General features: G+C 40.3%; 1 protein-coding gene across 2 annotated transcripts in view; it reads left to right on the forward strand.

Moving 5' to 3' along the window:
* Positions 1-4007, forward strand: part of KDR (kinase insert domain receptor) — a 45622-nt gene extending 41615 nt beyond the window's left edge. Inside the window, exons 29-30 of one of the 2 annotated variants that reach the window (XM_027102924.1) lie at positions 483-568; positions 2316-4007. In XM_027102924.1, coding sequence (XP_026958725.1) covers positions 483-568; positions 2316-2538 — 309 coding nt within the window. In that variant the 3' untranslated portion in view covers positions 2539-4007. Of the gene's footprint in view, positions 1-482; positions 569-2079 lie in introns of both variants that reach the window. The other variant, XM_027102925.1, reaches the window with a different exon arrangement.
* Positions 4008-24567: the final 20560 nt, after the last annotated feature.

The following is a 24567-nucleotide window of genomic DNA, read 5'->3' on the forward strand; positions in this document are numbered from 1 at the left end:
ATAGTCTTAGAAATAATACCAAAGGTGAAACATTAGCTAGATAAATATTAACCTAAGCATTAGAGACTTGAAGCCTCATTATAAGGCTGTCCTTGAGGGTATGTGTGATGGGGTCATTACAGCAATGGAACTTATTGGGCCCCCTTGGTTTTTCCATAAGCAAAGCCCCCGGTCTAAGGTTCAAGACAATCCAGCTTCATGCCCAATTCCCCTCAAGCGAACATAGCATCATTGTGAAAGAGGGATAGAAACGGGTCTCCTCGGCTTCTTCTTCCTAAATTTCTCTCTTCTTCCAGGCCTGCATCTATTTCTTGGAAGCAGTTACTTCCTTTTATAGCCTGCACGGTTTCTGGCTATGATACCCTTACCTGCCTCTGCAGAACGTGGGAATGTTGTCCGATAGATGGGTTAGGAAATCAGTTTAATTAAGTAATTGTTCAGTGTACACCATCAACTATGCCATCTCATTGTCTCTTAAAAAGGACAACCAGACGGACAGTGGTATGGTTCTTGCATCCGAAGAGCTGAAAACCTTGGAAGACAGAAGCAAATTAGCCCCATCTTTTAGGTAAGGCTCAGCCGAAATAGAAGGACAAATTTCAACAGGAACTTTTGGAAGGAACCTAGGACTTAGAGTGTAGGTGCAGAGTTTTCCCTTTTTGTGTCTTCGTGGGTTGGGCAAATTTGCATCAACCTAACTAATAAAGAATGGAAACAAATCAAACTAATTACCTGGCAAGTCTAAAAAAGAATCTGAACTAAGAGGATTTGGTCAGTTTTCATGAGAGTTTATGAATACTAGGGGATTTTTGAGCATATTTACTATGGTCAGTGGTTTGTGTGGTACTGGCTAAGTAAAAAAGAGATCATTGGATGTGATCCTTAAAACTGTGGAGATAGTTAAAATCTTTGTGCACTCTACTCTGAAGAATTTTCAAACTTGAACAGCAACGGGTACACCTGTCTTTATGAAATATAATGTATAAAGAAGCCATTATCTATTTGCTTAAGATACTTAAATATTTTTGGCTGAATTATTAAGTACTTAATTGTGGGAAAAATGCTGAATTTGGTTTTGAATATTTCTTCCATGTGATTCTGTAGGAATTCGTAGCTGTTTTGAGTAGATACACCTGCTTTTAACTTAACAAATAAATAAGATTCTGTATTTATAAGAATATTGGGATTCAGAGTAGTTATTTATTTGCTAGCAGGTTCACTCTAGGTGAGAATAGAGAAGACTTTGATCTACTTATAATCGAACTGTTGGATGAAATGGGACCACCCTTGGTACCGAGTGATGGTCATGTAAAACAAACAAACACACACAAAAAAACCCCATTAAAATGTGCCATTGTGCCATTTCATTGTCTGCCATAGGCCCAGGATGAGAGACTGTGAGAGCCGATCATATGTTTCATTCACTGATTCAAATATATTTGTTCAGCAATGAATAGGTACCATGCCATTGTCTGAGACACTAAGCTCATTTTACTGAGGTTGGATTGAAAGAAAAAATGGATATCTAGTCATTTGAAATAACTTTTAAACCATATATGAACACGGAGTTAATCAAATCCTTTTTTTGCAGTTTTTAACATGAATAGCTTGGTAAAACACCTACTAAGGGGGCAAAAAAACCCACACTTTCAGAATGGCTTAAGCTCCACACAGCCTACACCAAGCTACAGAAAGCCTTTTTAAGCTTTTTTTCTAAGCTTGGACATGATTACCGTCTGTCACGATTCCACCGTCCTTCCAAAGAATGTGGTTTTGATGAGTAAAAAGCACTTTTTGACATGTCTGGCTTGATTACACACACACACTTCGACTTACTAAAGTTGAAAGTTGCACAAGAACTTTATTAACACCACCCACGGGCCTTGTAATCCCTTACTTGACAGTGTGGTGCAAGCACTAGTGGACTTTCAGAGCATCCCAGTTTCACTCCACATCCTGAAAGAGTCCCTTTGGCTCCTATCCTTGTATACAAACTTGTCAATCTGCAAGGCCATAAAAAGGTTCCACTGGTTGGAGCCTTCACATAACTCAGGAGAACTGCCTTTTATCTCATCTCAGGCTTGAAAGACTTGGACCTGAATAAGACGACTTATCTGAAACTCCAGATTCACGCGAGTACCTGAAAATAGACATTGTCTGAGTGAGGCTGCTATGTTGATGAACAAGGGGGAGGGAGAGGGACTGGTGTCTCCAGGAAGATGCCAGCCCACACGGGGTTGGGAACGGGGTTAGGATAAGATGCAAAAGAACTCCCTTCTCTCTGCCGACTCATTTGGTTGCCATCTCTTCTGCAGTGGAATGATGCCCAGCAAAAGCAAGGAGTCTGTGGCATCTGAAGGCTCAAACCAGACGAGCGGCTACCAGTCGGGGTATCACTCCGATGACACGGACACCACTGTGTACTCCAGCGAGGAGGCGGAACTTTTAAAGCTGGTAGAGATTGGACCGCAAGCTGGCAATGCAGCTCAGATTCTCCAGCCTGACACTGGGATCACACTGAGCTCCCCTCCTGTTTAAAAGGGGGCACCCACGTCCCCCAGTCCTAGAAATCACATGAGAGGTGCTGCTCAGATTTTCAAGTGTTGTTCTTTCCACCACCAGAAAGTAGCCACATTTGATTTTCATTTCAAAAGCAAGGACCTCGGACTGCAGGGAGGCAGTCCTCTAGGCATTTCCTGAGAAGATGCTTGTGACCCAAGAATGTGTTTGTGTCTTCTCCCGGTGTTGACCTTATTCTTTTTAAAATTCATTTAAAAAGTATGTCTGATGCCCCCTAATGTGGGTCACCCCAGGGGTTACAGCAAAAGAAGTTCAAGAAATGGCTTCATCCTCCAAGAAGTAGCAGTACCGGGGGAGCTGACACCTGTAAAACTAGAAGATAAACCAGGCAATGGAAGTGCTTTAGGTGTTGAAGATGGGAAAGACCTTTAGGACTGAGTCCATCTAAGAAGCTTTGTTTAGGAGTTGGGTCCTGAGCCAAGTCTTATGTGTGGGGAATGGATTGATGGAAAGGAAGATGCTGGCTTGCTTTGAGGATGCACTGGAGCCTGCACATGCATTGCGTTGGCTCCGGTGGAGGTGGACATAGGGTCTGTTAGGAAACGTAAAGGCTTCATACGAGGTGACTGGTTTTAGAAGGTTGCGTGCTCTTCCCATTTGGGCTAAATGAGAGTTCCTTGTGCTGTTTCCGACTCCTAATGAGAGTTCCTTCCGGACTCTTACGTGTCTCCTGGCCAAGCCCCAGGAAGGAAATGATGCAGCTCTGGCTCCTTGTCTCCCAGGCTGATCCTTTATTCAGGACACCACAAAGAAAGGACACTCAGCCTCTCTGTTGCGTCGAATATTTCTTACTGTGTAAACCAGCTTCTGGTTTCTTCTGGATGAATACCGACATGTCTGTCCTGATGTGATACGTCTGAGCCTGAATGCAGTAGATTCAACATCAAGCTGTGGTGTCAAAGCTTCAGGAAGAATATTACTCTCTTGTTCCTTCTCCCCTCTCCATGCCTTCCCCCTCCCTTCAGTATTTTCCTGACCTCCCAGCCAGTCAGTATTCTAGTAATTTGGCCTCTACACCCTAGTAAAAGCTGACCTGGTTTGTTCACTCTCTGAGTAATTATTAGCCAGATTTCAAAATTACTTTGTAGCCAAAGTTATAACAACTATTGTATTACTTAGACTTTTAACATCTAAAGCTCTTTCTACTGGTTTCTGCCCTTGTTCTTTCCTTTTTAAAAAAGAAAATGTATTTTTCGTTTGGTACCATAGTGTGAGATGCTGGGAACCATGACTATAAAACATGCTATGGCACATATATTTATAGTCTGTTTATGTAGAAACAAATGTAATATATTAAAACCTTATATTATATATAATGAACTTTGTACTATCACATTTTGTATCAGTATTATGTAGCATAACAAAGGTCATAAAGCTTTTAGCAATTGATGCCATTTTATTAAAAAAAAAAAAGTGAAAAACTTGAAGTAATCCCTTTGCAAGGTTGCATCACTGTACCTATCATTTCTCTCACTTCTAGAATGGAGGAGGGGGAATCAGACATCATTTCCATATGGCTGTTTTTTATTTTCACTTGTTCCCTTATTCTTCTTATGAAGGATATCTTCATTAAATGTTTATATACTTTTTAAACCAATAAATGTATTCTTAGTAAAAAAAAAAAAAAATACAATGGTATAATACTATCACAGCTGTTTTGAGGGTAAATATTTCTGGCTTAAATGCTTCTCCCCCTCCTTCGTTACACAAATAATTCACACACACATGCACTCTTGTTAAATTCCAAGCACTTCTGAGATTCTTAAAACGTGGACTGAGAGATACCTGATAAATAGTCCAACAGTGTTTGTGGCTCGCTAGTAACCCCTGTGCCTGTTAGAACAGCCAACCGTGAAAATCATGGGGCGAGAGATCCTGAGACAGGTGGCCAGACCTGGCAGTGCAGGGAAGCATGGAACGTATCTATAGTTTTCAATAATGCTTTACTCTATCCTTGCAGTGTCAGAACCTCAGATCCAACATTGCCATTTTAAATGGTTACTTTTGCCTGAATTCAGTGAGTGGAATTATCCAAAGATCATTGGCACCAAAGTGTGGTCCTACTCTTTCTTCATGGGATTTTTTTTTTATACAAGATTTTGAAACGTTTATATAATCAAAAGATATGCCTATTATTTTTTTAACGTCTTCTAGGTTTTTTAATCATATTGATGAAGGTCTTCCCAATTCTAAAATAATGCAAAATCCTAAATTGCCTTCCTTCTTTTATTACATTTAAATCCATTTGGGATTTATTTTTGTATATGGAGTGAGGTAAGGACCTGGCTTTGTTTTCTTCAAGCGGCTGTCCATCATGGCAGCATTGTTTACTAAATATACCTCTTTTCCCCTGTGCTTGGGGAAATACACACTGTACCATTTTTCAAACCCTATCATCTCACTGAGATATTCTGCACAACTTTATGATGGAAAAGAGGGTGGCTCCGGGTGTGTGTGGTTCCTGGGCACTGCACTTACAGATTGGGCCATTGGCTGGAGTTAGTGGAGTAGGGTCTTCTGACAGATGTTAAACTGTAGGTCACGCCTGGTCTTGTCTTTCCCATTGTTACAGTGTTGTCCAGTAAATGAATGGCAGAAGAGTCTATGTTATTCAAGATGGAGAAGACCTCATAGACAAACGGAATTTTCTTCATTTTAGGAAAAAGAGATTTTGTTTCTCGTAAGCGGCCCCTGGCACTGTTTCCAATGCCAGGAAATTGGATTCATTTGAAACTTCACACTTCATAAAGAAATGCTTTCAGCACCTCAGGCAGAATAATTAGGAGGTGAGGTTTGGCCCTCTCCTTCTTCTCTCTTCTGTTTTCCACACCCCTTGTTCTTAGCTCCTTTTCTCTCCTCATTTGCCCCTGTATTGAAGAGAACGTTGTAGCTTTTTAAAGTGCTTCTTGCACGGTCTTATTTTCAAGGCTTTCACTGAAGGTATTTGGTGTTTTAGGTGAGGCCAACTGTCTCCCCCTGGCTCCTGACCTCTCTCATTCTCTCCCTTGGCTTGCTTTGTTCTTCTGCCTCTTCTCAAACCCCTTTGTCCCTTCTCCTTCTGTTTCTCTCTTTCCACTAAACTTCCTCTCCTGTGAACCCTCCCCCCAGCAGCCTTTCTCCTCAACCACATCACAGGAGAGAGGAGAGTGGTGGGAAGTTTAAGTTCATTACCCCTGGACTAACTATTCCTATCAATGTCTGTCTCAACGAAAGAAGAAAAGTAAAAATCTCAAATCCACAACTTTGTAGTTAACCCATTTTCCTGTCTCCCCTAGTATGTCTTTCTTTCTACCTCTCACTCAGATATTCATCACCCACATGGTAAAATGTAGGCAAAGCCAGAAAGCTTAAGCCTTTCAGTGAGTAGCTCTTGATATAAATCTTCCCACATTTGTGTGCCCTTGTCCCTTAGGGATAGTAGGCGTGTCATGTCCATGCTTTCAGGTAAGGAGTGAGCACAGATCAAAGGGGGTTCCAATCTGTTTTTATAAAATTGCATTTCTGCATGAGTCTCTCCCACGTAAGGGTTTAGACATAAGTGGAAATCTGGGCAGTCTTTGTGAAACCAATATTAAATCTGATTTTGGAGGGGGAAAGTTACAGAATGCTCCTAGGTAATAGAGGTTAAAAAGGTAAAATAAAGCCATTTGCTCTAGTTTTGATCAGAATGGAGAGAATTACAAGAATCTGGGAGGAGCAACTCAGAGAGAAATGTAAGTTGGCCTGAAGTTCTGGAGCTAAAGTGGTAGAACATACCAGGCTCAGCTGAGGTCTGACTCAGAGATAAGAGCTCTGAGTTAGGAAAAAAGTATTCTAAGGAAGACTATTGGTAAGACAAGGATTGCAGTAAACTATGACAGATACGTGACGAGTGAATGTTAATGAGAAGACATCAAACTGTATCTTAGATTTTATTTTCTTTACAACACAGCATATGACCTTTATGTGACTTGATACCTGTAGAACAACATTACATTCAATAGTTTCACTCATAGCTTTTGGTTTAAAAATAAAAGAATGAAAACATATGGTTTGATTTTTTTTACATTAGTCTCACCTTTTATTTATTCCGAGTACTTTAGAACCTATGATCAGTGTACTTACCAGTAACTGGTGACAGCATACCCCCATACTATACTTTAATTGCTAGAAGCTCTCGACTTTTAGATACACTGGAATAGAAAAAGGGCAGGGAATAAGAAAGCGGTCCTTCGCTCCAGTTGTATTCCATTCTTTGCTCTCTGTCCTCTCCCTTCTTCAGGGAGTGACGTTTGTGGGGGGCAGAGAGTGTGGAATAAGTCCAGCAAAGTGGGTTGAGTTCTTCGGTGTGAAGGATACTCTCAGTGGCTGACTCTGATCCCGTGTGTACTTCACAGGATATGGGGTAAGAAATGACTCATCAAGAGCCCTCTGAACCATTGTTATGGGGAGAGGTTTCATGGGAGCCTGGTGCTTTGCATGGAATCTCTTTAAGCTGAATGTCTTATCCTGATAAAGGGGATTGAAAACATTCCGTTCATTGCCACAGAGAGAACAGAAATGGAAATGAAAACCCAGACGCAAAGTAGAGAATTCAGGCTGGTGACATAGTGAGCAACAACATTCCACATTCATCCCCCAAGGTAACAAGAAAACTGGCAGACAGGAATCCTGCAGCACATAGTGGGGAAAAGCGAGGCCCTCCAGAGGAATCAGGTACCAAAGGTTCAGCCCTTAACACTAAACTTTAAGCAAGTCATATTTATTTGTTTGTTTATATTTAACTGTACTTTAAAAATGCTACATTGTGCCAGACACTCTTTTGAAAAGAGTTTATTAATATTAACTCATTGAATTAATCGGGACCCTAAAGGAAGATGTAGGCATCACACTGTAGATTGGGTGGCAATCTCCTCCTTTTATGTAGGAGACATAAAGGGATCCTCACTGATGGTTTCTACAAATGTTTGTTAGGCATTTACTATGTGCCAGGCACCTTAGCAGACAGTGGTCAAAACTGTTTTCTTGGCTGCTTGGGTTACAGGTTATCAGCAGAACCCTAGAGAGGAGGAACTCCCATCTTATTCCAGAACTCTCTACATATCCTTATGGTACCCCTTTAACAAATTGAGCGTAGTTCTAATTATTGGTCATTCTTCATTCAGTCATTTTTGAATAAAGATCTGAGTTCAAGAACCCTTCTAGGTATAGATTCCACGCTTAACCTGACTTCAGAGTCAGGATGCTCATGGGAAAAACCAGATAAGAAGCCTTCTGACAGAAGGCTGAGGAAAGGCTTTTCTTGGTCTGGTTCACCTCACCTTGAAGAATTTGCATTTCACTTGTAAAGCAAGAGGAGATTCTGTTAATGCACCCAGAAGAATTCCACGTTGGCAGGCATTTATGGCAACATAGAAGGAATCTTTTGTTTTGTCATAAGTAACATTGTTTGACCTTTATGCTACTGTTCTACATTTTAAACTTTTCCAGTGGATGAAAATCCAAAGTACGGAAAGAATAAATTCCACCATTGCCATTAGTTTTACTAGGAATTCTTCAGTAGGGATTGTTCTAAGTGTATAATGACTTCCCCTTGGGTATTTCAAAATATTGTCGAGTAGCATGCAACACTTCATGAATACATCTGTTTTACAAATCAAAGTGTACTCCTGTATAAACCACCTTGAGAATCTTTTAAGCAGCATATACTTGAAGTCAATAGAAACAGAATTTTCTTTTAGTTCAATCACCACGAATAGATCATGATCTATTGCTGTGCCTTTTCCCCCTGCTCCTGTCTAATATGGTTGGCAAATTGCCTTGAGGACCTGTCATGAAGAGAAAAAAAAGATCCTCATTCTTCCTTTATCAACCTCATTCATCAGTAAATTTCAGTGTTCTGCCCAGCTTTCATTCTTGTAGTCTTTTGCACGGCAGGAGAGCTTATTCCTTCTCTGACTGATGAACAAGACAAGGGGATGTCATGCCAGAAACTATTCCTGAGTCCAATCTTACAGAATTACTTAGTAATGTTCACTTTAAAAAGAAGTACCAATAAGTATTAATTTTGGATGACATATATATTAGAACAAGTTTAGTCATGGTAATAGAATTTTTAGATAGATATATATCATGGATTCAACTTTCATTATGTTTCTCTGTTTCATGGTGATAGACATTTCAAGTAGCTCTGCAGTCACTCAGACCTGAGTAGCCTGAAGGACAGAGAAATAACCTTGATTGTTGATCGGCTGCCATATGCCAGGCACTGAGCTATGAACTCCTCACATTTTACCTCATTAAATCCTTGTAATGGGCCCTCGTGTTAGGTGCTGTTATCACCAGGTTCCAAGTGAAGACTGGCAGTTAAAATTTGAAGCCCCGGTAAGCAAGGTTATGCCGGGATTGAATCCAGTCTACTTATACCTTGGGGACATGTTCCTATTTGGGATGGGAACCAGAATGGGATCCTCTCTCCTGATGGAAGGCAGTGAGCTGACTCATCTGATAAATCAACCAACCAAAAAAAAGATACATATGAAGGTGACCTGGTACCTTTAATTGTCTTAGTTAATATATGTTGGCTTAAATATTTCCATCTTTCAGGCAGCTTTATCTACAAGCTAAATCCACTTTGACTAAATGTAAAAGTTTAGTGTTACAATAAACATCTGATTTCCAGAGGGAAGAAAGTGTGTTACTTACTAGCTGTATGGTCTTGAGCAAGTTACTTAACCTCTTTGAGTCTTCTTCTCCTTAGCTGGATAAGAATTAAATGAGATACGTATGTAAAATAGCCACCATACTACCTGATAAGTGGAAAGTATTCAATAAAGGTAGCTATTTTCTTATGCTGCTGGGGATAGGGAAGTTAGGTTTATAGCTTGTTGAATGATAGTTCTCAAAGATTGTTAATTAACTTACCATTGACAAACCGGTTGGAGGTCTCCAATGGTACTTTCTGCTGTCCCTGGTTCCCTAGGTTTGAAGACTGGCATAAGGACTCAGCATGAAGAACAAATTGCTGGATGACAAGCGCCTGGGAAGATTGCAGTGTGATAGAGTCAGGATTCAGTAAAAGCTCACTGGTCAGTGACTCAAATAACTTAATTCAGTTTTTCTGCACAAATTTTGGGATGGGGCACCATGGCTTAGCAATAACTTTAAATTGGTTAACAAGTATCAGTTTGCCAAAAATCAGCTAGACAATGACCAATGTGCTAAAAATCAGTTTGTCAGATGACCGGTTTGCCCAATGATGAGCTCATCAAATTAAACTTGTCAATAAACACCAACTTTCAAGAATTATCTATAAAGTTTACAGCCATTTGTAGTGAAGATTTCTGTGAAGTTGTAATGGACTGGTTTTCACTCTGTCTTCAAAACAGAATTTTATGGGAAGTTCAATTCTTCAAAAGTTGATGGACATAGGCTTACATTTCCCATTAATACATTTAATCATTTTCAATGAGTCATTCAAACTCATCAATTTCAGCATAAAATTGTATTATATATTTGCCATTGATATATAAATTCTGTCAAGGGATCCAGACTAATCAAAATGATATGAAATGCTGACTTTTTCTTACTAACTGCTGCTGGAAATGCAAGATGAAGTCTCATATGCCATTTGAGGCATTATTGAAATGACATTCAAAGCAATAAGAACTCAAAAGTGGCTGGAGCAATTCCATTATACTAAGAATGTTAGCTTCATCAAGACAAGAATTTCTGTCTATTTTGTTCACTACTTTATCTCTAGTGTCTAGAACAGTGTCTGGACAGTAGTAGGTACTCAATATCTGTGGAATGCAATGATAAAATCGGTCATTGGGTAAATAGAATTTTAGCCAATTGGCTCTCAGCAAATTGATTTTTGGCATTTTAGCTTGGTTTCCTAGGTACCAGCCAGAGCAAAAAAAAAAAAAAACCTTAAGGGCTTTTGTTGACTACATGTTCAGGGTACGTTGGAGTTTCCAAAGAGGTGAAAGAAATTTTAAGTTGTGTAAATATGGGGAGATCAAGGGAGGGATTTGTCCGCCCAGTCTCCTTGCTGATTAGACCAACTTGATTCTGACTCTCCATTCCTGGAACCACACTTAAGAGATAATTTGACAAGCTGTAGCACATCCACAGGAGGGTGACTGGGATGGTCTTACATACAGAATGGTTGGCAAACTGGAACTAGTTAGACTGTAGAAGGTTTAAGGGGTTATGCGAGGGCTGTCTTTTAATATATGAGGAAGCTTCCATGGAAAGTGCTCTTTCTTTTGTGTTGCCAAAGGGCAGTTAGACCAATGGATACAAACCATGAGAATGGCAGACCCTGGGTCATCTGATGCCCAATCACGTGTTCTTTCCTTTGTGCCTCGCAGAGTCTCCCTTCCCTGGAGTAAGTAGAGATTGTTCTGTAAGGTTGTTGGAGAGGAGTTATAAGAGTTGAGGATCAGGGTACCAGTTGGCTCAGATGGCCTCCAAGTCCTGTTTCAGCCCAGAATATTAGAGACCAAGAAGCTGGGTGCTTGAGTAAGACAGACGGGTTTGGATCCTGACTCTACCATATACTAGCTGTGTGATCACGTACAAGTTACTGACCTCTCTGAGCCTCAGTTTCCTCATTCATGAAATGGAGATAACAACCGTACAGGGGTTGTCATAAGGGTTAAATAAAATAATGGATGTAAAGGGCTTAGGAGAGTGCCTGGCACATAAGTGCTCAATAAGTTCCTTACCTATTATTATGAATCAATGAAAAAGAATGTACTCTGTCTTCCTTTCTTTTTGCAAGAGGTGGTAATCAAGATTTCAGTCTCAAATTGTTAACGTAGACACTTCTAAGAGCTCACCAAGTTCTTCTGAGGGCAGGGAAGTTACTTTTTTGTTTTCAAAATAGCTGCTTCCACAGATGACGCCCGAATATATACACAACACTTTAGAGTTTGCCGTGGACTCCAGACTTCTGCTTTGTTCAGGGGCCTGGGTGGACTGGAGACAGGAAGAGGCTCTGAGACACAGTGGCCAAGGAGCCGGAGTGCAGGCCGGGTTCAGCAGGGAAGTGGCCCCGTGAGTCACAGGCTGGAAAACTCCAGCAGGGCCCCTCTGGCTTCTGGCTCCCGGCTCCTCACGCTGGGAGACATTTCCTGCTCTTTACACTTGGCGGCCCCGCCTCCCCCAGGAGTTCCTTAAGACTCGGTCTTTAACTAAATTGTTGTAACCCAGGGGAAGGAGTGTTTTCTGTGTCTGCCAAGGCAGGAATCTCCCAAGCTTTGCAATAATTGTGTATGAAGCAAGTTGTTTCTCCGGCTGGGGCCTACCTTGCCGTCCTGGCGAAAGGAAGGCGGTAGCGTTGACTGGTTCCCTCGGGGGTTGGAGGGGCTTAGCTAGCTTGTGAGTTAGAAAGCCAAGTGTTACTACCAAAAGATTCCTTCTACAGCACCCCTGGAAGGGCAAAAGCTTCACTTTGACTTTGGATAAGGTGCTCAGTAATCCCCTGGGCTTTGCTCACTCGAGCTCCACGTGGCATGAAGGTCAGCACAGGAAGCCCTGGTCACCGGGGCAGAGGAGCTGATGTGGGTCATCTGGGCCCCAGCTTGGCCTTTGACAGGTTTATGGAGGACAGAAGGCAGGGAGGAAGCTCCTCCCTTGGCTTTGGCCTCCCAGCTGGTTCAGGTTGGGACTCTGTTCAAGGCCCCTCTTTGGGCCTGCAGACTGATTAGGCCCCAGACCCTCCTGGGGTCATTTGGAAACAGTCCAGGCCCTCTAACATATGGCCCTGATAAGGATCTCCCTCTCCGAGATAAGGAGCTGTTTAAGGGAATCCGAGGAAGCCCGGGGTTTGTTTCCATAACGCTGCACAATGTAAAGTGTAATCCCTACACAGATGCAATTAGCTGTTAAGCATATTAAGTCACGAGGAAGGGGTGCTCTGCTGGCTCATAAATTACTGTGAGTCCACCCCAGGGGGACCGAGGGCAGGTATCTTTTCCTGCCAGATCATTAGAATGGTGACCAATGATGGGTCAGGAGGCTGAACTTTCTGCAGCTTCGGCAACCACGAGCCTCCTGAGGAGGAAGGACCCCAGGGAGCCGCGGCCACGAAGGACCATTTGTTTCCCTAATATTGGGAGGGCTATAGAGTCACCTCTGAGGGAGGCTTTGAAGTCCTGTCAAGGCTCAGCGTGGCAGCCAGCTGGCTCGGCGTTTCCCGCTAACTCAGGGTTTGGCACTACAGCGCTAGGTTGCCAGGTGAGCTTGGTGAAGGTTGAGTGCCCCTCCAGAATGGTCAGCTGGATGCCTGGCAAGGCCATTAAAACTGCATCTGTCAGAAGGAAGGAGACTGTAAGTCTCATTTCTGGGCAAATAGCTACTAAACGGCTCTTACCTTGTGTACCAATGGCACCTCCTCATAACTTCCATTGATTTCATAGAAGTAATAATAACAACAACAATAAGCATCGATAAATTAAGAACTTAGTCTGTGCTAGGCAGGGTACTAAGCAGTGATAAATATAGTTCTCATAACAACCCTCTGAGCTAGGTGCTAATGTTATCACCAATTTACAGATGAGGAAACTGAAGTTTAGGCAGGTTAACCTATTTGTACAAAATGGTACAGTTAGTAAGAAATAGTGGATCCAGATTTTAATCCCAGAAGCTGATTCAAGCACTGAAACTCAAAGTAAATATTTTAGGGCCTGTTAGAAACCTCTCTCCACTAGGCTTGTGGAGAAATGTGCCATTCCTCAGACTCCAACTGGTACCAAGACCAACCCAAAATAAGATGTATTAGAAAAATATGTTGGTAGCGCCCCTAACAATATCATCTTCTCTATCCCCTCTCTTTATCAGCCTGATTTAGCCTGACCTTCAGAAACTCATATGGGGCTTTTCTGTCATAGTTAACTTCATGTTGTTTGGGAACTTTTTGAGATGGTGTAAGAACAAAGCAATCGGTGAAAACGCTTGTAATTACGTCTTTGAGTGTCTTCCAATTTTATAGAGACAGGGTTTTTCAGGCGAATAACCAACAGTTGGGGTGGGATGCTGAGGAAATCAAGTTAAGATTCTGGATTTCTAAGCAGAATCTAGGAAAGTCTCTTTTCCTTTGAATTGGCCAGCTAGCACTCCAACTGTCAGGCTCTCTGGAGTTTGTGTGCCCGGGCAGGATAAGATGCTCAAAGCTGGGTGGGTGGCAGACTACATTTTTTCAAGGTGACATTCTCTTTCTCTCCTGGTCTCCTCTATGCAGCTTCCAATCAGAAATATTTGAACACTGACAATGTCTGATCTGAGACTCCAATGAGCATTTCCTGCCACGGCAGACTGTGATGTGACTGCTTAATGATGTCACTGCTCTCTCTCTTTTTTTTTTTTTTTTGTGGTACGCGGGCCTCTCACTGTTTTGGCCTCTCCCGTTGCGGAGCACAGGCTCCGGACGCGCACGCTCAGCGACCATGGCTCACGGGCCCATGAGGCATGTGGGATCTTCCCGGACCGGGGCACGAACCCGTGTCCCCTGCATCGGCAGGCGGACTCTCAACCACTGCGCCACCAGGGAAGCCCTCACTGCTCTCTTTAAGATGCTGGCTGCACCTTCCACCCACTGACTTGTGAGGGGAGATTCCTAGGGACCGATTCACTCTAAGTGGAAGCTTTGTTGATTTCTCTTAAGGGACAAGAGGGTCTCCTACCAGGCACTTCATTGAAAGTTAGTCTCAGCCCACTACCGACCTCCACAACCTGCTGGGATTCTTATTCCATGGGCGTCCTTGGACCCTGCACTGTATGTAAAGTGCTGAGTGCATACAGGGGGACAGCGTGACTGCCTTGAGCATTTGGCGCACCAGATAACAGAGTCTGTGCAGTAGACTTAGGATGGCAAGACAGAAAGCGGCTCTGTGGCCAGCAAGAACCAGGTGGGAGTGGAGTAGAGAGTGATCAGGTCAGCCAGGCTATGCCGAGACGAGAACACAGCTTACTCCGTGTCTTATCAATTGCCATTTGGTGTGACTTAAGTCAGCCCAGTATTAAATTTTTTTTAAAGTATGGGGGCAGCGGTGGAGTGGGGCAGGCATGGACGAAAATCTAAATACTGTGGTACTCATTTCCAGGACCTTCAGAAGATAATGTTCCACCAGGGGACACTTAGGGTAGGCTTGCCCCAAGGTGAAATAATAATCACAAAGTGATCTTTACATTTCCTGATAAAGCTCTCCCTCTTGCTACTAGCAAAAGCTGATGAACATTGTATTTGAGTTAAGCACTGAAAGCAGCAGGGAGTGTTGAGATAAACCACCACAATTATTAACATACTTGCTGTTTAATGGCACGAAAACCACCATTAGTGTGGTGGGCCTGACTGGGTTCCCGCAGGGATCCTGCCCTCGTGTGGGCCCAGCTTATTACGTTTTATTGGCAGCCCGCAGCTCATGTTAATTGTACAGCCATCCCTATGAAGCGTTAGTCCCTGAAAGGTGTAAGCTTGTCCCTCCTCACACCAGTTTGCTTTCCTAGGGCCTGGTTAGGTAGAGTGGTGGGTCAGTTTGAAAGCTGTCATTCTTATTTGTGGCTGTGATTTTTTTTTTTCACTATGTATCTCACGAGATACCTGTGTTCCCCTCTCTCTTCCCTCTCTACTGTACCCACCAACTGTTCCAATATGGTGCTTTTGATGGTCTGTGTGGAGAATTGATGCTCTGGAAGATTTCATTTCCAAGAGCTTGTTGAACTCTTTTAAGCAGGTACTATTTATAACAGCTTCCTTGCTAAGAGTGATTTTATAAATGTACTTGCATGAAAAATATTTTTGAAGCTTATTGGCAATTTATAAGAATGGAACGTATGAAGATTCTAGCACCCTATACCTTCCACAGTGTACCAACCAAAAACATAAGATATTCAAATATTGTATTCACTTGATAGTTAAACTCAACATTTACTAAAATATAGTGTAACTTTTGTTAAAGGTAACTTGTCACAAAATAGTTAATGAAGACATAAACACTTTTCAGAATGACTGAGTAGGTTCATCCACATCCTTGATTGTTAACGTGTTACAAATATGCAAAATCACATGGAACAGGCTTTGGATGGGTTTTGTTAGGTCCCCAAGAAACAGACGTCAGTAATGGTGCACTTTCAAGGCAAAGACCTCAGCCCAGGAGGAATCAATGTGAGAAAACCCCAAAGCAAATCCCTGCCTTGAAAGTTTAAGAGAAACAACAATGGAGATGTCTGCAAAGGTGTCTTTATCTGTCAAAGTGCTTTCAGGTGTAACGAACAGAAAACCCTGACTCAGATGGGTTTGCCCCTGAAGACCTTGACTTGACCTTGGAATAACCTGGGGATCAGTAGTTTCTAAACTCCCTAGAGATTCTGATATACAGTGAAAGTTAAGAAAAACTGTTTTAAACAATAAGAAAATGTATTACCTCACATAACAACAAGTCTGGAGGTGGAGCTGGCTTTAGCAGCTCTGCGATGCCACCAGAGACCCAGGTTATTTCCATCTCTCTGGTTTTTGATCTTCAGTGGCAGTTTCAATGTCACACAGAAAGCAAGATGGTTGTGGTTGGTCCAGACGTGACAGTGTGAGAAAGAAAAGGAGAAACCATGTCATCGTGGGGCTGTCTCTCAGAGACAAGCAAATGATCCCTACTTATACCCTGGACTTCACCTGATGGCTCATTGGTCAGAGCGGGCCATTTCTGAATCAGTCACTGGCAAGGAGGATGGGATTATCCTTAGATCAATCAGGAAGCCCTTGGAACCAAGGGTGGGATGGCCGAAGCCCATGGCTTTGCCATGAAGCACAGGACCTTGTGCCTGAATAAACTGGGTTTGTTATGAATGAAAATGAAGTCTGGATGAGGGAGCCGTTCACTGTGAGTGATGAGGTGAACTGGAGTGACTTGTTTGGTTTTATTTTTCTTTTTACTGCTTTTTTTTTCAAGTCACAAAACTAATATATGTTCTTTGTACAACATTTTTAAAATTCAGGAAATTAAAGTCACATTACTTTCTACCTGATAACATTATTATTACTTGGTTTTAACATACGTATTTTAAATATATATGTTATATATATTTAGAATATATGTGTATATTTAGAATATATATGATTAGAAACCAAATATTAATAATACAAAACATACATATTTTCTGTATATATGTGTGTATATTTTACATATATATACATAGATAGATATGTAAGGATATAATGGGATAATAATATGCATGGTATTTTGTAAGTCTGCTTTTTCACTGAAAATATACTGTGAACATTTCCCCATGGTAGTAAATACTCTTCTAAATCTTGATTTTTGATGGTCACGTAGTATTCCATTATTAAATGTGTAATAACCAGTCCCCTGTTGTTTGATTATTGTTTTTCTCATGTTTTTTACATTATAAATGTAAAAATATTATATGTAATATTTATAAATGTAAAAATATTAATTTGATAAACATAATTGTGTCACTTTTTCTTTTAGAGATCTATTCCTAGAGGTGGAGTGGCAGACTTAAGATTAAGATCATTTTTAAAGCCTTTGATAACTACTGCCAGTTTATCAACTGATATGAGTGGTACAGTGCCTTAGGAAAGCAATTTTGAGAATGTATCTGGTCCATTGTATCAAAAGCCTTAAAAATATTTATATCTACTAATCCTGTTCCTGGGAAATTTATACTGAGGAATTAATCTGAACTAAACAAAAGTAAGAGAAGGCTATCTGCACAAAAATGTTGCTGGCAGCAGCCTTGATAACAGTAAACTTATAAGAGTAAATGCTTTAGAAACACATTACTGGAAGGGTTCTTGGAGATCATCTAATTCTTACTTTTCAATGTGGAAACTAGTGTCCGGAGAGTTAAAGCGGTTTCCCTAGGATCACACAGAAAGCTGAGGTGTTCAGACTCCCATTCCAGATTATAGCTTGTAAAAGTTTCACTTATGCCTTTCAAAATGTTAAACTTTTTTCATAATGAACTCTCAACCCGTAATCATTTAATTTCTTTTTGGGGGAAATAGAGTTTTCAAAATAAAAGTTAAATCTTTTCGCACAAGTATGAAATATTCAAAGTATATTGATTTTACAAATGTAAAATCTCATCAGATTTTGAAGCATTGAAAAGCTATATATCCTGCCTGAGCTTCATCGTGTAACGCCTACATGATAGTATTATTTTTTAAATTAGAAGACATGAAAGTTGTTTTATGTAAAAGGTATACTTAGAAACAATGCTCTAGGGCTTCCCTGGTGGCGCAGTGGTTGAGAGTCCGCCTGCCGATGCAGGGGACGCGGGTTCGTGCCCCGGTCTGGGAAGATCCCACATGCCGCGGAGCGGCTGGGCCCGTGAGCCATGGCCGCTGGGCCTGCGTGTCCGGAGCCTGTACTCCGCAGCGGGAGAGCCACAACAGTGAGTAGGCCCGCGTACCACAAAAACAAAACAAAACAAAACAAAACAAAACAATGCTCTATAAGAAAATCCACCTGTTCTGAACAAAGCAAAACATTAATCACTATTTCTAGTTTCTTCTCAAATAATATGGGAATTTAGAATGCATTAATTTTAAACTGTCCCAGTCTTCACCTTCATGTTAACTGGAATTTAAATTCTCTAAAATTAGTTTTCGTTTTAAAATTTTTTTATCCTTATTTAGATTTAATAACATATTACCAACATTGTGTTCACCATTACTTTATGCATTCACTTCTTCTGTTTTCAATTTCTTCTTGTGTACATTCTTTTCTATGAGGATTGATGCATTAAAAACTTCCTTGACCTTTGTTAGTCTAAAGATGGCTTTATCTCACCTTCCATCTTCAATGATCGGTTAGCCAGTTATACAATTCTTTCTTCACAGTTTTTTCATAACTGTGAATGTATTATTTCATTATCTTCTGGTACTTATTTTTGCTGATGAGACGTTTGCTGTCTGTGTAATTGCCATGTCTTTGGATATAATTGGTTTTTCTCCTTTGCAGCTTTAAGATTTTTCTTTTTGAATTTAATGTTTGTAGTTTTACTACAACGAGCCTAGGTGTAGATTTATGTTTATTTATATTGCTCAGGACCCTGTGTGCTCCTTCAACCTGAAGTCTCATTTATTTCTCTATCTCCAGAAAATTCTCATCTATAATCTCTCTGAATATTGCCTCTCTTCTACTCTCTATTCTCTCCAGAATTTTTATTAGATGGATTGGAGATTGGAGATTTTTGTCCTATCTTCCAGATTTCCTTCATTTTTCTTTCACATCTCTCATCTCTTAGCTCTCTGTATTGCATTAAGGTAATTAACATTTCTGTGCTTTCATTTCCTTATCTGTGACTTGTGGTCTAAATAGTTCTCACAAATCATGGAAGGGTCAAATGAGTTGTGGTAGCCAGCCTCAAAGATGGTCTCCAGTGATCTTTAAGGAAGAAAGAAGAAGGAGATGAAGGAGGAAAAAAAAAAAGGAAAAAAGAGAAAAGAGAATGAAGTTAGCATACCCAGCATTTTCTTTTTAAAGACATTTCTGTAAGTCACATGTGCAACGAAAATGTTCCAGACAGCATGCAGCAATGAAGAATACCCAAGCTTTATATTTGGAGATTTATCCAGAAAGAAGATGAGGTCTGCAGTCCATCTATTCCAATATGTGAAAAAAGATTTTTCATAAAGAATGTGATTCGGGAGTGTCCTGAGGGGGCCCCTGGAATACTGGCTATATTCAATTTCTTGAATTAGGTCATTGTTTTCAGAAGTGGATCTGTTTTGGGATTTGGGTATCAAGATGGATATTGACATCATTATTATTTTAACTGTAGATATAAATCTTATGCAGTATTCTGAATTATGATATACCTCATATTAAAAAGAAAATATAAGAGGAATTTAATTTAATTTTTATTTTTGATCAATTTTCATATCTAATGATATGATGTGTTTTCAGGAATAGAACTCTGACTTCTAATACCGAACCTGTGTAACATGAGTCTAATTGTGACATTGTGACTGTGGCCTAGAAATCCCATGTCCTAACTCAGTCCCATGTTATTAGTAGGTATTCATTTCTAGACAAGGTTCCAGCTGGGTAGGAAGGTTTTCAACATGGAGTAGAGGGACCCTGGCAGGGAATGGTGGATTGCACTGAAGACAAATCTTTGGTACTTCCTGATTCTCTGCAGGATGTGCTTCTTCCCCAGATCTATGGTTTCTATGTCCCTGTATGGGTGCTATTCTTGTGCTATTATTTAGGAATGGTTGTGATCAAAGCAGGATCGTTTGTACATGTCCAGGGTTCAAATGGACCTTCACTGGAGAGAGGAACAGGGCTCTGGAGTGTCCACTGAGGGCATGGAGAAACAACAAACCCCCAGGAGCATCCTTTCATAAGAACAGATATTTTTTTAAAAACTGTTGGGTAGAGAATAATAATGCTGGGGTAACTATTTCTACTAGAGGTAGGAAGAGCTTTCTGATTTGGACAGACTTGTATTTACTAGAGGGTGAGGAAGGGAGAGGCCAAAGGCCAGGGAGGATGTGCTTCCTTCCTTCTTTTAATTGTTTAGGCAGTTACTACACACGCGTGCGCGCACACACACACACACACACACACACACACACACACACCATGGTGTGTAATGGGCGTTTGCTAAGAGTAGATTCTCCATATATGCACATGGGGAAAAGCAACCTAACTAGATAATGGTCTTCTACATTTATTTATGTGTTATTCTGCACAGAGCACGTGCACCTTATACTGTGATAAGTGTTGTAAGTAAGCTTTGGAGTCAGGCAGCATATCGTTTGGTAAATTATTTATCTTAGCTAAGCACTGTTTTTCTCATCCCATTTTTACCTTTCAGGCTTATTGCAGGGATTGGCAACAAGGTAAGGTGCTTAACATAGCCCCTAGCTTTATAGCACTTGCTTAATAAATAATAGTAGCAGTAGTAATTTTCATTTTGGTTGTCCTCTTACTGGAAAAACCTATTAACCGTTTTGGCAAAGATATAAAATTCTGTTCTTTAGCAAGACTTTGCTGGAAGTTGTTTCCACTGATGCTGAGTAGAGAGGACAGTTGAAATGTGTGGATCATGAATTTTGAAATTTACTCCAAGATTTCCAGTAGGAGGGAACAACGTTCAATTCATTAATTTGTTCAACAAATATTTAACCGGGCTTTACTTTGTGCTATACATTGTACTAAAATGCTGGAGAAAAAATTTTGAGCAAGATACGTAGATCTCTGCCTTCCTGGAGTTGATAGTACAGGGGATTTTTTCCCCCTTATATCCCTTTTAGCACCATGTAGGAAACATTCTTTGAGCTGTTTTAGAATAATGAGATCCTTTGAGATGTCCATTTGGAGACCTTGTCCTCTCAACAGATCTCTCAGTCTGAGCATCTTTGGAAGCAATGCTTGCTGCATTTGGGGTTCCCCAGCTCAGTCCCAAACAGGCCACCAACCATGAACAGGCCATGGCAAATTCAGGCAAGGAACTCTCCTACAACTTCAGGAACCTGGGCATTTCCGACCGATTCTGGAAGGATTTGAAAACCACTTAATATAGATATCCTGTAAAATTACATTCTACTGGGATCTTTGTTTAATCAGTTTTTATAGAAGCAATTTCTTCTATCTATAAAGCAAGAATCACAGCAAAGAAGAAGGAGCAACTCCCTAACTACTCATTCCCTGCCCTCCTGTCCCCCTTCCCCTTTTCTAAAAAAGTTGTTTCTCCCCTTTTTTTGGCAACATGTCCGGCATTTTAATATGAAAAATGTCAAGCTACAGCATAGTTGAGAGAATTTTTAGTGAACACCTGTACACCCTCCACCTAGAGTCTACCACTAACGTTTAACTATATTTGCTTTATTGTGTATCTATTCACCTATGCATCCCTCTACCAATCCATTAATGCATCTTTTCTTTATTGCATTGCAAAGTAAATTGCAGACATCAGTATGCTTCCCTATAAACATTTCGATTTGCATAACATTAAGTAGTGTTCAGTATTTGTTTGCAGTTTTTTCTTTGATATATAACATACAAACAAAATAAATCTTAATTTATCTTAAGGATATACACTGATTTTGACAATTCATAAAGTTGTATAACCCAAACCTCTTTCAGGATATAGGACAGTACCATCAGGCTCAGGAAGTTGTTTCATGCCTTTCCCGATCAATCTCTGTCAACTCCCACCCCCACTAAAGTCAACTACAGTTCGATTTTTTCTACGATAGATTAGTTTTCCCTATTCTAGAATTTCGTATAAATGGAGTAGTATAGCACATACTCTTTTTGTAAGGCTTTTTCCTCTCAGCATAATATTTTTAAGTTTTGATCATATTGTTTTGTGTATTAGTGGTTCATTCCTTTATGTCACTGAGTAGCATTACATTTTATGACTAAGCCACAGGTTTAGTATGTCAGCCTCAAGGTAGTTGAAATTTTTACATATTGGTTCAGGGTTTCAAAAGCGAGTGTTCCAGTGAACAAGGCCAAAGTTGTGTGAACTTTTGTGACCTAGACTCAAAAGTCACATTGGTCAAAGCATTCACAAGCCTACCCAGATTCAAGGGAGGAGAGATGGACTCCAACTTTTAATGGAGTGGATGTCAAAGAATTTGCACGCTAACGCAAGTGGGTTTAGGCATACCATCTTATGTTTATTTTCAAATTGTTGCATCTGATTGTTTGTTCTTGCTTACATGTTTTCTTTTGGATAAATTGGGTATTTTTTAGTATTCTTCTGGCTTTTGGGTATGTATAATAACAGAATATTCCCTATTCCTAATAACAGAATATTCCTAATTCCTAATATTCCTAATTCCTGATTATTTAGTATTCTTCTGGCTTTTTCATATGTATAATAACAGAATATTCCTGTCCTTTATATCATTGGTGTCATTCATTTCACTTATATATAAGCATATGTATATATGTATGCTTATATATGTGTATATGCTTATGTATGTAAGCAATCGTAACTGAACATATTATTGCTATTATTATTTTGAACAAACTCTTTGTTAGATAAACTAATAGTAAGAAAAATAAATGTTTTTATTTTACTTTCACTTGTTAATTATCTGATGCTCTTTCCTTTTGTAAATCTGAGTTTCTAACCAATATCATTTTCCTTCTCTCCAAAGAAGTTCTAAACATTTCTTGCGAGGCGAGTCTACTGGCAACAAATTCCCTCAATTTTTGTTTTTCTGAGAAAGTGTTTATTTCTCCTTTACTTTTGAAAGATAATTTCACAAGGTACAGAATTCTGGGTTGGTAGTTTTTTTTCTATTAACATTTTAAATATTTCACTCTACTTTCTTCTTGCTTACATGGTTTCTGAAGAGAAGTTGGATGTAATTCTAATCTTTGCTCCTCTATACATGAATGTTTTTTTCAAGAATTTTTGCTTATGTTTGGTTTATGAAGTTTGAATATGATATGCTCAGGTGTGGTTTTTGTTTTCGTGTTTATTTTTAATTTATCCTGCTTGGTGTTCTCTGAGATTCCTAGATCTATGGTTTTATGTCTAACATTAACTTGGGAACATTCTGAGTCCTTATTGCTTTAAATATTTCTTCTTTTCCTTTCTCTCTTCTCCTTCCATGATTCCCATTATGTATGTTATACCTTTTGTAGTTATGCCTGTTCTTGGATACTCTGTTTTGTTTTTTTAAGTCTTTTTTTTTTTTCTCTTTGCTTTCCACTTTTGGAAGTTTCTATTGTCATATCCTCAAACTCAGAGATTCTTTCCTTAGCTATATTCAGTCCACTAATGCCATCAAAAGGCATTCTTCATTTCTTTTATAAAATTTTTGTCTTTAAAATTTTGTTTTGATTAGTTTTAAGAATTCTTACCTCTCTGCTTATATCATACATCTGTTCTTGCATGTTGTCTACTTTTCCCATTAAAGCCTTAGTATATTAATCATAGTTTTTATTTATTTATTTATTTATTTTTTGCGGTACACGGGCCTCTCACTGCTGTGGCCTCTCCCGTTGCAGAGCACAGGCTCCGGACGCGCAGGCTCAGCGGCCATGGCTCACGGGCCCAGCCACTCAGCGGCATGTGGGATCTTCCCGGACTGGGGCACGAACCCGTGTCCCCTGCATTGGCAGGCGGACTTTCAACCACTGCGCCACCAGGGAAGCCCAATCATAGTTTTTTAAATTCCTCGTCTGATAATTCCAGCATTCCTGTCATATCTGACTGTGGATCTGATGCTTGTTCCATCTCTTCAAGCTGTAGTTTTTTGCCCTTTAGTATGCCTTATAATTTTTTGTTGAAAGGTGGGCATGATGTAGTGTGTAAAGGAACTGCAGTAAATATGCCTTTAGTAATGTGGTGGTAAGGTGTGGGAGGAGGGAAAGTGTTCCACAATCCTGTGATTAGGTTGCAGTCTTTTGGTGAGCCTGTGCCCTGGACAGTGAATTTCATCAGTGCTTCTGAGTTTTATTCCCCACTCATCCCTTAGGTAGGACAGTATGGCTGGAGAGGCTAGAGTTAGATATTTCCCTTTCCCTGTGTACGTTAGGCTCTGACAGAACCCCAGGAAGTTGGGTTTTGATCAAATAGCTTCTCTTGAGCACAGTCCTTGTTAAGAAGAACAGAATACTCTAGCCTATTTCAAAATGGTTCCTTTTCCACTTCCCTGCTGGAAGCACTGGGAGAGGTTTCTCCACTGTTTACTATGAAGGCCTGGTAAAACTCTTGGAAGTAAAACTCACAGAAGTGTGGGACCACCCCTATGACTGAGTCTCTCTGAAGATCTTTTAAGATTTTATTTTTTTAGAGCAGTTTTAGATTCACATCACAATTGAGAGGAAGGTACAGAGGTTTCCCATATACCCTCTGCCCCATACATGCACAGCCTCCCCATGACCAACATCACTCAATCAAATTTTACATCTGTTACCAAAGGATGAATCTACATTGGCACATCATAATCACCCAAAGTCTAGAGTTTACCTTAGGGTTAATTCTTGGTGTTGTACATTCTATGGG

Source organism: Aethalodelphis obliquidens, unplaced genomic scaffold (genome assembly GCF_003676395.1).
Source record: "Aethalodelphis obliquidens isolate GAN/ISIS:26980383/991018 unplaced genomic scaffold, ASM367639v1 scaffold6, whole genome shotgun sequence".
NCBI lineage: Eukaryota > Metazoa > Chordata > Mammalia > Artiodactyla > Delphinidae > Aethalodelphis > Aethalodelphis obliquidens.